Below are 14331 nucleotides of genomic sequence, written 5' to 3' on the forward strand. Positions count from 1 at the left end.
CATTCATACAGTCAAACACACACACACACAGTCTAGCATCTGCCTCTCACCATCTGTCTCCTTGGTCTTGCCAAAGCCTGTGATCCAGCAGATCTCATTGAGGCCGAAGGTCTGTCCATGCATGGGGAGGCAGGCAGGGTGGACATGAGCTGTGACAAGACCTCAAGACATCAGTGAAGAGAAGAGGCTGGAGGTTTTGGAGGGGTGCATGGAGGAACAGGAGTAACAACATCCTAGGACATCCTCCTTTCCCCTAGAGTGCTCCTGAATCTTTCAAGGCCTTCAATTGACCAGGCAAGAAATTCAATCATTTAATCTTGACCCTCCAGTCTTCAGGGTACTCTCAGAGTCCCCCAGACATTCTGATTTTTCAGTGGGTGCCATGTGGGCATATGCATGTGGCTTGGAGCTCCCCTGTGCCAAGCTGATACTAGGTGGCTGAGGGTGTCTCCACTCCAAGAGCAGCTGTCCTCGCTGAGTCTCTTCCACACCTGTCCCCCAGAGCAAGATGCAGCACTGGCTGAATGCCAGGTATTATTGCCATGATGTGTCAGTGGTGGGTCCTGCTTGGTCTGGAGAGGGCACCCCTGGCTAGGCAGGGCCTGAAACTCTCCCTCCAGGGTGAGACAACCTCTCCAAGTGGGAAGAGTGCATCCCTAGAGGCACAGCCCACTAAACTGCTGCTCACTCGCTACCACACTCAGAATCGTATAGAAGGTGCTATTGTGCATCAGTTCATAAGTTCCCTGTGAGGACTAATGCTCCCCTGTGGACTAGAGCACTGACCAGTTTGCAAGAGGAAAAAAGTTGATAGAAAGGATATTTGCTGTTGTTGTTTAGTCGCTTAGTCTGACTCTTTTGTGACCATATGGACTATAGCCCGCCAGACTCCTCTGTCCAAGCAATTTCCCAAACAAGAATACTGGAGTGGGTTGCCATTTCCTTCTCCAGGGGATTTTCCCAACCCAGGGATCAAACCTAAGTCTCCTGCATTACAGGCAGATTCTCTACCCCTGAGCCACTGGGGAAGCCCTAGAGAGGATATTCACAGTGCTATGCATGCTGCAGCTTCCTGTACCTAGAATTGTGCTCCTAGGAAGAAAGGAAGGGAAGGAGGGAACGAGGAAGGGAGGGAGGGGGTGAGAGGGAAGGAGGGGGGATAAATGTAAAAATTTTTTCCTATAAATTGGGAGTCTAAAAAAAAAAATTGGGAGTCTAACACATTTATCTGCTAGAGTGTAAACAAATAAAACGTAAATGAGAGCACGGCACCAATTACTAACCAAAACCACAAAATATGACTTAAAATAGTCTATGCCTCTGAAAGCATTCCACCTAAGATCAGGAACAAGACAAGGGTGTCTACTTCCCCACTATTATTCAACATAGTTTTGGAAGTCCTAGCTACAACAATCAGAGAAGGAAAAGAAATAAAATGAACCCAGATTGGAAAAGAAAAAGTAAATCTCTCACTGTTTGCAGATAACATGATTCTGTACATAGAAAACCCTAAAGATAGTATCAGAAAATTACTAGAGCTAATCAGTGAAATTAGCAAAGTTGCAGGATACAAAATCAATACACAGAAATCACTTGCATTTCTATATACTAACAATGAAAAATCAGAAAGAGAAATTAAGGAGTCAATCCCATTCACCATTGCAACAAAGAGAATTAAATATCTAGGAATAAACTTACCTAAGGAGATGAAAGAACTGTACAGAGAAAATTATAAGACACTAATGAAAGAAATCAAAGATGACATAAACAGATGGAGAGATATTCCATGTTCTTGGGTAAGAAGAATCAATATTGTGAAAATGACTATGCTACCAAATGCAATCTATAGATTCAATGCAATCCCTATCAAATTACCAATGGCATTTTTCACAGAACTAGAATAAAAAATTTCACAATTCATATGGAAACACAAAAGACCCTGAATTTCCAAAGCAGTCTTGAGAAAGAAGAAAGAGAAAGAAAGAAGAATGGAGCAGGAGGAATCAAGCTTCCTGACTTCAGATTATACTACAAAGCTACAGTCATCAAGACAGTATGGTACTGGCACAAAAACAGAAATATAGACCAATGGAACAAGATAGAAAGCCCAGAAATAAACCCATGCACCTATGGGTACCTTATTTTTGACAAAGGAGGCAAGAATATACCATGGGGTGAAGACAGCCTCTTCAACAAATGGTGCTGGGGAAACTGGACAGCTACATTTAAAAGAATGAAATTAGAACACTTCCTAACACTATACACAAAGATAAACTCAAAATTTATTAAATACCTAAATGTAAGACCAGAAACTATAAAACTCTAAAGGAAAACATAGGCAAAACACTCAATGACATAAATCAAAGCAAGATCATCTATGACTCACCTCCTAGAGTAATGGAAATAAAAATAAAAGTAAACAAGTGAGACCTGATTAACTTAAAAGCTTTTGCACAGCAAAGGAAACTATAAGCAAGGCGAAAAGACAACCCTCAGAATGAGAGAAAATAATAGCAAATGAAACAACTGACAAAGGGTTAATTTCCAAAATATACAAGCAGCTCATACCACTCAATACCAGAAAAACAAACAATCCAATCAAAAAGTGGGGAAAAGACCTAAACAGACATTTCTCCAAAGAAAACATACAGATGGCTAACAAACACATGAAAAGATGCTCAACATCACTCATTATTCAGTTCAGTTCAGTCGTGTCCGACTCTTTGTGACCCCATGAATCACAGCACACCAGGCCTCCCTGTCCATCACAAACTCCTGGAGTTTACTCAGACTCATGCCCATCGAGTCGGTGATGCCATCCAGCCATCTCATCCTCTGTCGTCCCCTTCTCCTCCTGCCCCCAATCCCTCCCAGCAGCAGGGTCTTTTCCAATGAGTCAACTCTTTGCATGAGGTGGCCAAAGTGTTGGAGTTTCAGCTTCAGCATCAGTCCTTCCAATGAATGCAAATCAAAACTACAATGAGATATCACCTCACACTGGTCACAATGGCCATCATCAAAAAGTCTACAAACAATAAATGCTGGAGAGGGTGTGGAGAAAAGGGAATGCTCTTGCACTGTTGATGGTAATGTAAATTGATATAGCCACTATGGAAGACAGTATGGAGGTTCCTTAAAAAACTGGGAATAAAACCACCATATGATCCAACAATCCCACTCCTAGGCATATACCCTGAGGAAACCAAAATTGAAAAAGACACATGTGTCCCATTGTGCATTGCAGCACTATTTACAATAGCTAGAACATGGAAGCAACCTAGATGTCCATCAACAGATGAATGGATAAAGAAGTTGTGGTACATATACACAATGGAATATTACTCAGCCATAAAAAGGAATGACTTTGAGTCAGTTCTAATGAGATGGATGAACTTAGAATCTATTATACAGAGTGAAGTGAGTCAGAAAGAGAAAAATAAATATCATATTCTAACGCATATATACGGAATCTAGAAAAACAGTACTGAAGAATTTACTAACAGGGCAGCAATGGAGAAACAGACATAGAGAATAGACTTATGGACATGGGGAGGGGGAGGAGAGGGTGAGATGTATGAAAAGAGTAACATGGAAACTTATATTACCATATGTAAAATAGACAGCCAACGGGAATTTGCTGTATGGCTAAGGTAACTCAAACAGGGGCTCTGTATCAACCTAGAGGAGTGGGATGAGGAGGGAGATGGGAGGGAGGTTCAAAAGGGAGGGGATATATGTATACTTATAGCTGATTCCTGTTGAGGTTTGACAGAAAACAACAAAATTCAGTAAAGCAATTATCCTTCAATTAGAAAATAAATTTTAAAAATAAACAAGAACCTACTGTATAGCAAAAAAAAAAATTAGTCTATACCTATTTTTGAGACATACAGTCTTAAAAACATGTAACACTAGTATATATCTACTTGCGTTTCTTATGGGGTAATTAAATTTATCAGTGAGTTTTCACAAGCTTTCTCAGCTAGTACAGTGATTTCAAAGTGCTCAGCCTATCAGGCAGTTTAAGAAAATCTGCTCTGATTTCTAAACCAAAAATCAGGGCACATGGTCTGACCACAGGACTACATAAATCCTAGCTGTGATTTATGATGCTACAAAGATGCTGCTTGAGCAGAAGTGGGGGGCGGGGAGAGGTGGCTATCAGAATCTAGGCAGGGACTGCTGTAGTCTGAAAAGCACATGTAATGCTATAATAACTTAAATTTCATTTTACAAATTATTTAATTAGATTTGGAATTTCAGATAATATTAATGGGGGTTTGGGTTGATGGCAAGTGAGGTCCGGACGGTTAGCCAAATGGAGTCTGCGTTTGACAAGGTCGGGAAGGCCTGTTTTGGTCCTGCAGGCTGCCTGCCCCCTTTTACGAGTGCATGAGGGGCAAGGCAAGGGCAGTAGGACACCCCTCCGCTCACAGTCCCAGGCTCCACAGACAAGAATGGCGGGGAAGGGCAGGCGGAGGGCAGAGGGCTCGCAGCGTGGGCGTGGCCAAGGTGGGCGTGGCTCTAGGTTGGCCCCACCCAACCGGATCTTGTGCTGGGAATTGGACTCCTCCTCCGGACACCACTCTGATGCGCTAACTCCTCTGACTCAGGACCAACCCCACCTCCGCAGCTAATGTGCCAGGAAAGGCCAGCTCACAGGCCCAGAGCGCCAGAAAGGCTGGACTAACCAGAAAGCCCTCCAAGGCTTCCAAAAGCCTCTGTAGCCTGCCAAGACTGATTAGGTGCCCACATCTGTGCCACCGTGCCCTCCTCCCCCAGGGCCCCCTGACGTCACATCACTAGCTTCTAAGCGGCTGTTTGTGCGTGCCATCAGCCTTGTTCTCTTTGCTGGGGAACTGCAGAGCCGCTAGGTAGTAGATACACTGTATGTGATACGTGAACAAATCGGAGGATGAAGTAATGAACGAAAACTGATCTCCTGAGAATTTCGGTAGCATTTCCTTTCTGTAGCCCCATTTCGTTCTCAAGGTCTCAGCTCCAACCTTGCAGCAGTTGGCTGTTTGGTTGCGTAGGTATTTTGCTTGTGTTCGCAGCTTCGGTGTTGGCAACTTGCCAGCACAGAGCAGCGTGGGAAGAACGTTGCCTGCGAGGCAGACCCACCTGGACCCAGTCCTGAAGCTGCTCCTTATTACTTCATGGCCTCAGGGAATTATCTCTCTCTAAAGGTCTTCTCCTCAAAGGGAAAATGAAGCTAATAATAATACCTGCTTCACATGATCTGGTCGTGGAGTATATGAAATTGTAGATGTACAACACTTACCATGGTGTCTGGCCTCTGTTTAGTTGGATATACCAGGGAAACAACTCGATCTGTTTATCTTAATGAAGCCCAGAACCTAAACCCTGGCTCTGTCACCAATTTGCAATAGAAGAGGGGTCACTGGGGCAAGTTTATTTCCAACCTCTGGGTCTCAGTTCTCCCAATTGTAAGATAGAGTTCCACCAAATGATCTCAAAGACTGACATCTGCCATGCTGAAGCTCTGGACCCTGGGATGGGTTTGTGGATGCTGCTAAGAGCAAAGGTTCAGCACCGAGGGGTGCTGGCTGAGCAGGGCGGCTCACTCACCGGACAGGGTCAGGGGCTTGGAGAGCCGCATGAGGGCGATGTCATAGTCATCCTGGTCATCCGAGTAGTTGCTGTTGATGATGATCTGGGCGACAGAGGCTGACTCGGGCAGGTGGTGCAGGTCGTTGGTGCCCACATACACCTTCCAGCCCTCCAGGATCTTCTCCCGGGTACTGCCAAAGCCACAGAGAGCACGGGCCAGTTACCACCTGGCAGAGGTCCTGGCAACATCTGCTGCACACCAGGAGCTTCAGCCCCAGCACCAGCTTGGAGGCAGGAGGATGGATGAAATGACCTCTGGAGGGGGCACTCTATGTTAGCCCCGGGGGTCTAGAACAATCCTCTACTTTCAAAAAGCTGCTCTGAACTGGTGGTTCTGTACCTTAAAATAGAAAATGGGGGCTTCCTTGGTAGCTCAGTGGTAAAGCCACCAATGCAGGAGACACAGGTTCGATCCCTGGTCTGGGAAGATCCCACATGCCGAGGAGCAACTAAGCCCATGTGCCGTATCTGTTGAGCCTATGCTTTAGAGCCTGGGAACCACAACTCCACGCGCCCCAACTATTGAAGCCCCAACACTGCTCTGCAACAAGAGAAGCCGCCTCAACGAGAAGCCCATGCATCGCAACTAGAGAGTAGCCCTGGCTTGCTGAAACTAGAGAAAGCCCCCATGCAGCAGTGAAGACCCAGCAGAGCCATAAATGAATAAATAAATAAAATTTTAAAAATAGAAAGTGGGAGGAGATGAGTAAGACTTCTGGGACCACTGGCCCCACTGGATGCCACCAAGGATCCAATGAGGTAGATGGGACACATTTCAGTGGTAGTATTTTCAGCAAAAACGGGGCTTTCGATAGGACAAAGTGGCCCACTGAAGACCCACTGCTGGGGAAGCCAGTGCCTTTGAGGCCTCATCTCCCAGCCCTTTCCTGTCACCAACTCGAAGGACAAGCCTGGCTGGTGGCTGTCAAAAGCTGACTGCATTGCCCTGCCCACAGCCCCAATCCCTCAGTTCCTGGGGCAGCATTCCCGATGTCTCCAGCTCCCCTCATGTAACTTCCAGGTTTTGAAAGCAGCTCCAAGCCCCAAACCTCTTTATTTCACCCTGTTGTTTAGAGCAGGCTCCCAATTCCTCCCGTCTACCTTCCCCTCTCTCTCCCTGGAAGCCACCAATGGTATTTTCTCACTCTGCACTGGCTCAGGATAAGTAACCCCAACTCACACTCCCAGGACCAAATCATGGTCCTCACCACATATGTGCTGCCCAGTCCTCAGGGTCAGGCTTACAACCAAAGTCCTCCTCCACAGAGAGAAGTCAGTCTGCCCTCAGCCCTTCCTGGCGGCCCCGACCCTCAGCCTCGTCGCATCACGGCTCCCTCGGGCACTTACATAAAGAAGCAGTGGGCGGCGGTGAGAATCCACTGGGCGTCGATCAGTGTGCCCCCACAAATGTGGGTGCGGGAAAACTGCAGGCTAACTTGCCATGGCCACTTGCTTTCTGGGGCCAGCGCCCCTCCCACGATCCGCCCGGTCATGGCCCTCAGTCCACAGTCTGGGGAGAAGCAGAAGAGATGAACTATGAAGTCTGATTTTCTTAGAGCTGTGACCATGCTCCCAGGCCAAGGGAGGCTCAGGCATGAGGGCACCGCCCACCCACGGAGGCTGCTTTGCCAACTTAATCTGATTTGGCACAGCTATTTCCTGCCAACACAGAGCTCCCACATGGTGGGTTAGCTTTCTGGGATCATCCAGTAGGAAGTCTGATCCTAGGAAATATCCTCTTTCCTCCCACTCATTTATTGTTCCAGTAATTCAACAAATGCATCCTAAGTACCCCCTGCTTTGGGTGATGTGCCAGGTGTTAGGGTCACAATGGTGAACCCCAGGGCTGCTGTCAGGAGCTTTGGAAAACAGACCAAGTCTAACACAACTCTGAATTGATGAGCAATGTGATTTGGATTGTTTCAAAACGAAGGAGTAAAGTCCTTCCCATGATGCACAAGTAGCTGGTGCCCACATGGTTTCTCAGGGGGTCATTTAGTGCTGTTGGGGACCCTGTGCCCCAAGGGAACATTTCCAAACATGTCCTAGAGTGAGTCATCCCCTGTAATCATGCACAGAGTTTCCTTTTTCCTTTGAAGGAGGAGAGAGTGAAGAGCCAGCGGTGGTCTGAGGGGGCTCTGTCCATAGCACTGTGCCCACTTGCTCAGGGGGGCACCCCACCTGGTCATCATGAGAACACAGCACTCGTGGACTGGTTAATGGTTTGGGCCCTGTGGTCAGACCCACGATTCAATACCAGCTCTTCACCTACCAGAGGTCTTACCTTAAGTAAGGCAAGCATTTCAGTCTCTTTTTAGTAAGTGGACAATAATGGCACCTTCCTCATGAGAATTCAATGCAATCATATTTATAAAGCCATAGTGCCTCAGCAACCAATGCTCTCCACAAATCTGGGCTCTGGATCTAGCTCCATGTCTACTGATATGGAGATTTAAGCTGGAGCTTTAAGGTGGCTCTGACATGCTCTCCCAATCCTCTGCCCCCTGCCCAGAATCCAAGACACTAGAATGGTGAGGTTGCTGGGCTGAGCAGAGTCAGGAGAAGGGGAAATGCTGTCCTGAGAGTGTCTATCCAGGTGACTGACAGGCACCCTGGCCCTGAAACAGGCCTGCTGCTCAAGCCCCTCTTCCTGGCTCCGACCCCCAGGGTTGGCCCTCTTCCTCACAAGGACCCCATCCCTCTGTCCCCTGACTCCCACCCCACACCAGCCACAATCCGTGAGGAAGAGTGTCTTCTTACGGGAACACTGTAGAGAAACATACTGCTGGGAAGGGCAATCAGACCTGCAGGAGGAGATACAAAAGTTGAGAAAAGGGCACATCAGCCACCACCTCCTGGAAGCCTTCCATGATTGGCTCCCGCTAAATTCTATCCTGTCCCCTTCACACAAGAAGATGGAGATTCTGACCTTTCTCCCTCCCAGTGCGACAGACTCTTCCCGTTCTTTCTCTAGAAACAGGGGTGGCTTAGTGCAAACCAGCCCCACCTTCACCATCTCCCAGTTTTTCTGTGGCAGGTTGCACATACTGGCTAGGTCATGTCTTCTGAACTCAGGACTTCACTGTCCCAGCATCTTTCCACAGCTAAACAGGTGGCCCAACGCTCCTCTGACACTTGCTCAACACTCTACCAGCAGTGCAGCACGTGAACCACCCAGCACAAAGCAGGAATCCAGGAGCCAGTTCATTTGCCTTCCTGCCCTCCCCACGCCTGTTTCTCTCACAGCCTGGTTTCTTCTCTGCTGTCCCCAGGGTAAACACTGCTAGCTGGTGGGGCACCCCCCACCCCCCTCCACCCAGTGGCATTGGAACAAGAGCAGCTGCAGTGCAGAGTGACAGATGGCAGTGCTCCCCAGATGGGCCTCCCTGCCCCTGACTGCCTGCACCTGGCACTCCCCCTCCCCGCTGCCACCCCAGGGATGTTTCTCCCTCTCTGCCCCAAGCGCCCTCCCTGCAGCGGCTTTCAGTCCTAACATCAGGCTGATCAGTGGCCCCAAGGTTTATTCATTGTCTTTGGCATCCAGGTGAATTCTTGGGTCCCCATGACTTCGAGGTGCTCTGCACCAAGTTTTGATAACTTCCAAGTCAGGAGGCAGGTAGTGAATGAGAGCTGTTTCTGAGATGCTCTGGACATTCACGAAGGACTCCTGGAGGAGGGGGTCCCAGAAAGGCCAAGGGACTCAAAGCAGTCCTTTACACCCCTGCTGGCAGCAGACAGGCGGGCCCACCCCACGTACGTGTAGGTGCTCTCCTGGATGGTGGAGTTAAATTCGGAGACTGAGAAACTGCTGTCAACTTTCCTGTCAGCCACCTTGGTTGTCCAGTAAGCACTGCAAGGGAGGAGAGGGGAGAGGAATGAACCACCTTGAGACAGCGCCCACCCCTGGTCCCCAGACCCACATGAGAATCCCGGCCAGCCCTGCTCCAGAGGCCAGAGGCAGTTAAAATCCAATGATCTCAGACCCCACACACATATTCCACCACTCCCCCGACTAGCCTTACACACTAGCCCAGTAGTTTTGAAAATATGGTCCCATCTCAGGGGACAATATTAGCACTGCCTGGAAATTTGTTACAAATGCAAATCTGGGGGCCCTATTTCAGACCTGCTGAATCAACAGTTCTGGTTCTGCATTTTAACAGGCTCTCCAGGTGATCCTGCTGCACTCTGGAGTCTGAGAAACACCGACTGACCCCTTTCCTACCCAAACTGTGATCCATGGACCCACAGCAGCAGCATTGCCCCCCCCCCCCACCCAGACCTGCTGAGCCATGCTCTGCATTTTAATGATCTCCGTGTTATGGGTTTGCACATTAAAGCCTGAGAACCATTTGGCTCCTTAGACCAGAGTGTGCCTAAGAACCACCCTGGGATGTTCCTCAGGGTTTGAAATCCTAATCCCAGAGATTCTGATTTCAGGGTGCATTTCAACAAGCACCCCAGGTGATTCTGCTGTGGGTGATCCATGGACTACTATCTGTGTGGCACTTTGGTGTGTTTCTAGGATGTGGGACACCCTTACATGCAAGCTTGCCTTTGCGGGCGCTCTTCCTCCATTGCTGTGCTGACCTCCAAGTGCAGTCAGGCACCCTCTCTGTTGTGTGTACATAATGCTTCCCACGTATTCTTTCCATTACACATCACACAGCGCTGTGATTATTGGTTAAAGCCTCTCTCGCCCACACCATACCAGAGATTGTCCAACGACAGGGATCTTGTCTGGGTGTCTGGCACATAATAAAAACTCGATGAATATTCTTTGAATAAATGACGCTATCTATTGAAGTCCAACGGAAGTTCACATTTGCATAAGGTCACACAACTCAATGATAAACCGTGTTTGTCTTCTAACTAGATCACCCAGGTCAGAGAACTGGTTCTCAGTCCTAGCGCCCAAGCCCAGTTTTCCGGGTGCTTCTTCTACAGAGAACCCACAGTGAGATCCTTAATAAACCCTCTCCCTAGAACTTCACACACATTAGTGAACCCCCCAAACTACTTGGTTTGAAACCCAGACCAAGAGGGAGTATGGAGGTGACTGTGTGGCCAGAAACGGAGGGTTTCTTCAAGCTGGAAGGTCACGGTAAACCCCATTCCCTACTCCACCCACTGGTACCAGCTTCCTGTTTCAGATCTTTAGAGCCAAAGATGCTAAGGACTTTACCTGGCCACATCTGCCCATCTCACTCTTCGTTTGATGAGTCCTAGCTCGAGCTGCAGCTGCTCAGAGTCCACTGAAGGGTTTGCCCAGCCTGAGCTGCTAGTTATCAGATGTGAAGAGAAGACAAGACGTGCCCAAAGGCACACCCACCTCACAGGGCCTCCGCGACCATTGAATGTGATCGTGGGCATGAGGGTGCTTGATGCAAAGAACTGTATAGGAGTGCCATCCTGCTGCAAATCTGCAAATAAGTACTTTGGCCTCCTGGAAACAGCTTGCCCCCAGACCTGGGCTCCCCAGGCTACTGTTCCTTTGAATAAGTCGAAGGCACTATGAGCTCGTGACCTCAGCCCTGGTCCCCAAGAGTCTTCTTGGTATGAGTGACCCTCAATGAGCCTGAGATGCCCTTGTGAAGAGTCTGAGATGTCCCTGAAGCGGGGACTGGAGGGGAAGGTTTACCTTTCAAAACCCAGCTGCTGGCAGGTCTTCTTCGAGTAGGAGTCATTCCAGCTGTCACTGCAGACGGGAAGCCACTGATGGGAGGATCCAGAGTAGACTTTAAGCAGAGACTTGTCCCAGTCAAACCTCACTGCCGGTCAAGAAAAGGGCAAGGCAGGTCCTCAACACCAGGAGACTCCAAGCTCTTGAGCAATGAACCGAGTGAGGCTCTGAGATGCTCCTGTCCCCAGGCTTCTCGCTGAGGCCTTGCAAACATCTGGGAGCTTGACCGGGGACAGGATGGCCATCAGCCAGTGCTCAGAGCTCAAGATGCTCAGTGAGGGCAGAGCCAAGGCAAGGGGCTGGAGCAGAGCAGAGAGTGCTCTGTCCAACAGGACCCAGGAGCCTTTGCTGGGAGAAGGGGTGAGCACTGCCAGGAGGCATCACCCCAAGAGGGCAGTGACATGCCCAAATAAGAGAGTGACAAGGGGAACCTTGATCCAACTGAGTGCTCACTCAACCTGCACAGTCACAGATGGATGTGGTCATGGGCAAGGACACACATATGCACACAGGTGGAGGGGGCAGGTGATGTACCCACAGACACCCACATCAGGGCTGTACATAGACAGTGCCTGTAAAAACCACTGAGGACAGCACTTAAAGAAGTCTTCGTCTCATCTGCCGCTTCATTTACAAACTGACCTTCATGAAACCACAGAGGTGGCAGGTCAGAGGTTACCTGCTGGGCAAAGAGAAGGGGTACATGGACAGGGCTTCGGACCCCACACTTATCTCCAGCTGCAGAGCAGCTCTGCTTTGCTGGGAGCTGCCAGATTTTATTTGAGAAGCTTTATCTTGTCCAATCCACACATTTTGCAAATTAAGAAACTGAAGCCCAGAGAAGGTAAGTGATTCGCCCAAGTCACACTCAAAGCCAGGTTCCCGACCCCAGTCTATTATGACTGGAACCCAGATCCTCCAGGTCTCTGTCCATCACCTCCCGTTTGAGCTGATACCCAGTTTACAGCCCCCAGAGTACACGCACGAACACACGCACACATCCAACCTCCTTACCACAGCCCAGCTCATCACTCTTCAGCTTACAGTCCTCGACCCCATCACAGCGCACAGCGTGACTAGGGCAGCTCTCTCTCGGCTCCTTGTAATTGACCCCTGTGTGACCCCGCCAGAAGTAAACTGAAAAAAACCAACAAAAAAAACCATGAAGCAGAAGCTGGGTCATTGCCAGCCCCAGAGAGACATGAGATGACGCAGCCCAAGGCCCTGGGGGTTCTGAGACACCGACCTGCAATGCCTCTTGGACTCTGGGGTTCTCGTCCCCCATCTGTATGGAGAGAAAGGCTGCTCAGGAATGCTCTGGAATGTTCCAGAAAGCTCCTTCAAGCAGGACAGCACCAGGCAAACTCAAAAGCAGCCACTCAGAGAGAGAGAGTAAGAGAGGGAGGTATGGAGATGAGTAATACTCCGGAAGCTCTCCTGCCCTACGTGCTGGCCAGAATGTTGTTCAGCACCAGGCAAACTCAAAAGCAGCCACTCAGAGAGAGAGAGTAAGAGAGGGAGGTATGGAGATGAGTAATACTCCGGAAGCTCTCCTGCCCTACGTGCTGGCCAGAATGTTGTTCAGAGAAATCCTCCTTTTCAGTATCCCAGAGGCCCTTTCTCAGACCCAGTCCAGCATCCTCACCATCTCTGCCTGTCCCATCTTCTCAGAGGTTGTCCTTCCAGCCTCGAAAACTCGTAGATTTTCTTCCACCTCCCTCTTCTCTAAACAAGAGCTATTCCCTAGGCTCAGTTCTTGCCCCATGGCTTGTCTCAAGGCCTTTAACTGTCTTCCCAGGAACTTCCCTGGTGGTCCAGTGGTTGGGAATCCACCTGCCAATGCAGGAACACAGGTTTGATCCCTGGTCCAGGAAGATCCCACATGTCTCAGGGTAACTAAGCCTGCGAGCCACAACTACTGAGCCTGCACACCCTAGAGGCCATGCTCCAAAACAAGAGAAGCCACGACAATGAGATGCTTCTGCACCACAGCCAGAGAGTAAGTAACCTGCCGCTTGTCGCAACTAGAGAAAGCCTGCACATGGAAATGAAGACCCAGCGCAGCCAAAAATAAATATATAAGTGTCTTCCCACTCAGCGAGCAACTCTAGGTAGCTGATTCCCGAATGCACAAGTTGGGTTGCCAACAGATCGGGATGGGGAATACATGTAAATCCATGGCTGATTCATGTCAATGTATGACAAAAACCACTACAATATTGTAAACTAATTAGCCTCCAACTAATAAAAATAAATGGGAAAAAAAAAAAGAAAAGCCAACAGCTTTACAAACCATATGTGAGCATCAGCTCCACTACTTCTCCTAAGAGCTCTTTCCATACCGGGAGTTGTCATGCCTCCTGCCTGGAAACTCCTCACCTTGGATGCCTGAGGAAGCCCGGGGTCTGACCCCTCACCCTGCCTCTTGTCTGCAACCTGTTTCTCACCCCGCCTCTGTCGCTGGTCCCACTGTGCTGTCACCCCAGCTGGAGGTCCCCCTGTGTGACTGCTCCTCCCTGGTCCAGACATCAGTCCCCCTAACCTGTTGGACTTCCCTTCCTCCTGGGCCCTGGTCTTTCTACCCCCACCCCCCACCCCAGGCACCGAGGCTCCTGGGATCGCCTTGGTGTGTAGCAGAGAGCTCTCAGGAGGCGGGTGCTCTAGTCCTGACCACATTGCCGAGTTGCACAGTGACCACCTCCCCAGGAAGTCTGGAGGCCAGGGGACTTCATGAAGTGCGTGAAATCATGTTGAGAGCCCCCCAGCCCAGGCTGCCCTCTCACCTCCCCCCTGGGTTATTTCCTGCTGCTCTCTGCGCACTGCCAGGGGCCTCCCCTGGAGCGTGTGCCCTGTGCGGGGAAGGGAGGGAACAGGGTCGAGCATGTTCCAGGGGAACCTCCTGGTGGGAGGTTCACACGGGGGCCACGAGGCAGGCTCTGTGCTGACACCTTCATGGGCATTGTCAGGCAGGCGGGGAAACTGAGGCTCAGGACGTTCATTAACTTAAGTGGCTG

General features: G+C 49.5%; 1 protein-coding gene across 2 annotated transcripts in view; it reads right to left on the minus strand.

The window, feature by feature from the left end:
- The window catches only part of TMPRSS13 (transmembrane serine protease 13), a 34127-nt gene that overhangs the window by 3483 nt on the left and 16313 nt on the right, over window positions 1-14331 (minus strand). The window contains exons 5-12 of one of the 2 annotated variants that reach the window (XM_043900239.1): window positions 12564-12602; window positions 12332-12454; window positions 11276-11405; window positions 9392-9484; window positions 8395-8438; window positions 6982-7144; window positions 5593-5765; window positions 51-149 (exon numbers count right to left, since the gene is read on the minus strand). In XM_043900239.1, the coding sequence (XP_043756174.1) occupies window positions 51-149; window positions 5593-5765; window positions 6982-7144; window positions 8395-8438; window positions 9392-9484; window positions 11276-11405; window positions 12332-12454; window positions 12564-12602 (864 nt within the window). The remainder of the gene's footprint in view (window positions 1-50; window positions 150-5592; window positions 5766-6981; window positions 7145-8394; window positions 8439-9391; window positions 9485-11275; window positions 11406-12331; window positions 12455-12563; window positions 12603-14331) is intronic. The other variant, XM_043900247.1, reaches the window with a different exon arrangement.

This window comes from Cervus elaphus, chromosome 1 (assembly GCF_910594005.1).
Source record: "Cervus elaphus chromosome 1, mCerEla1.1, whole genome shotgun sequence".
NCBI lineage: Eukaryota > Metazoa > Chordata > Mammalia > Artiodactyla > Cervidae > Cervus > Cervus elaphus.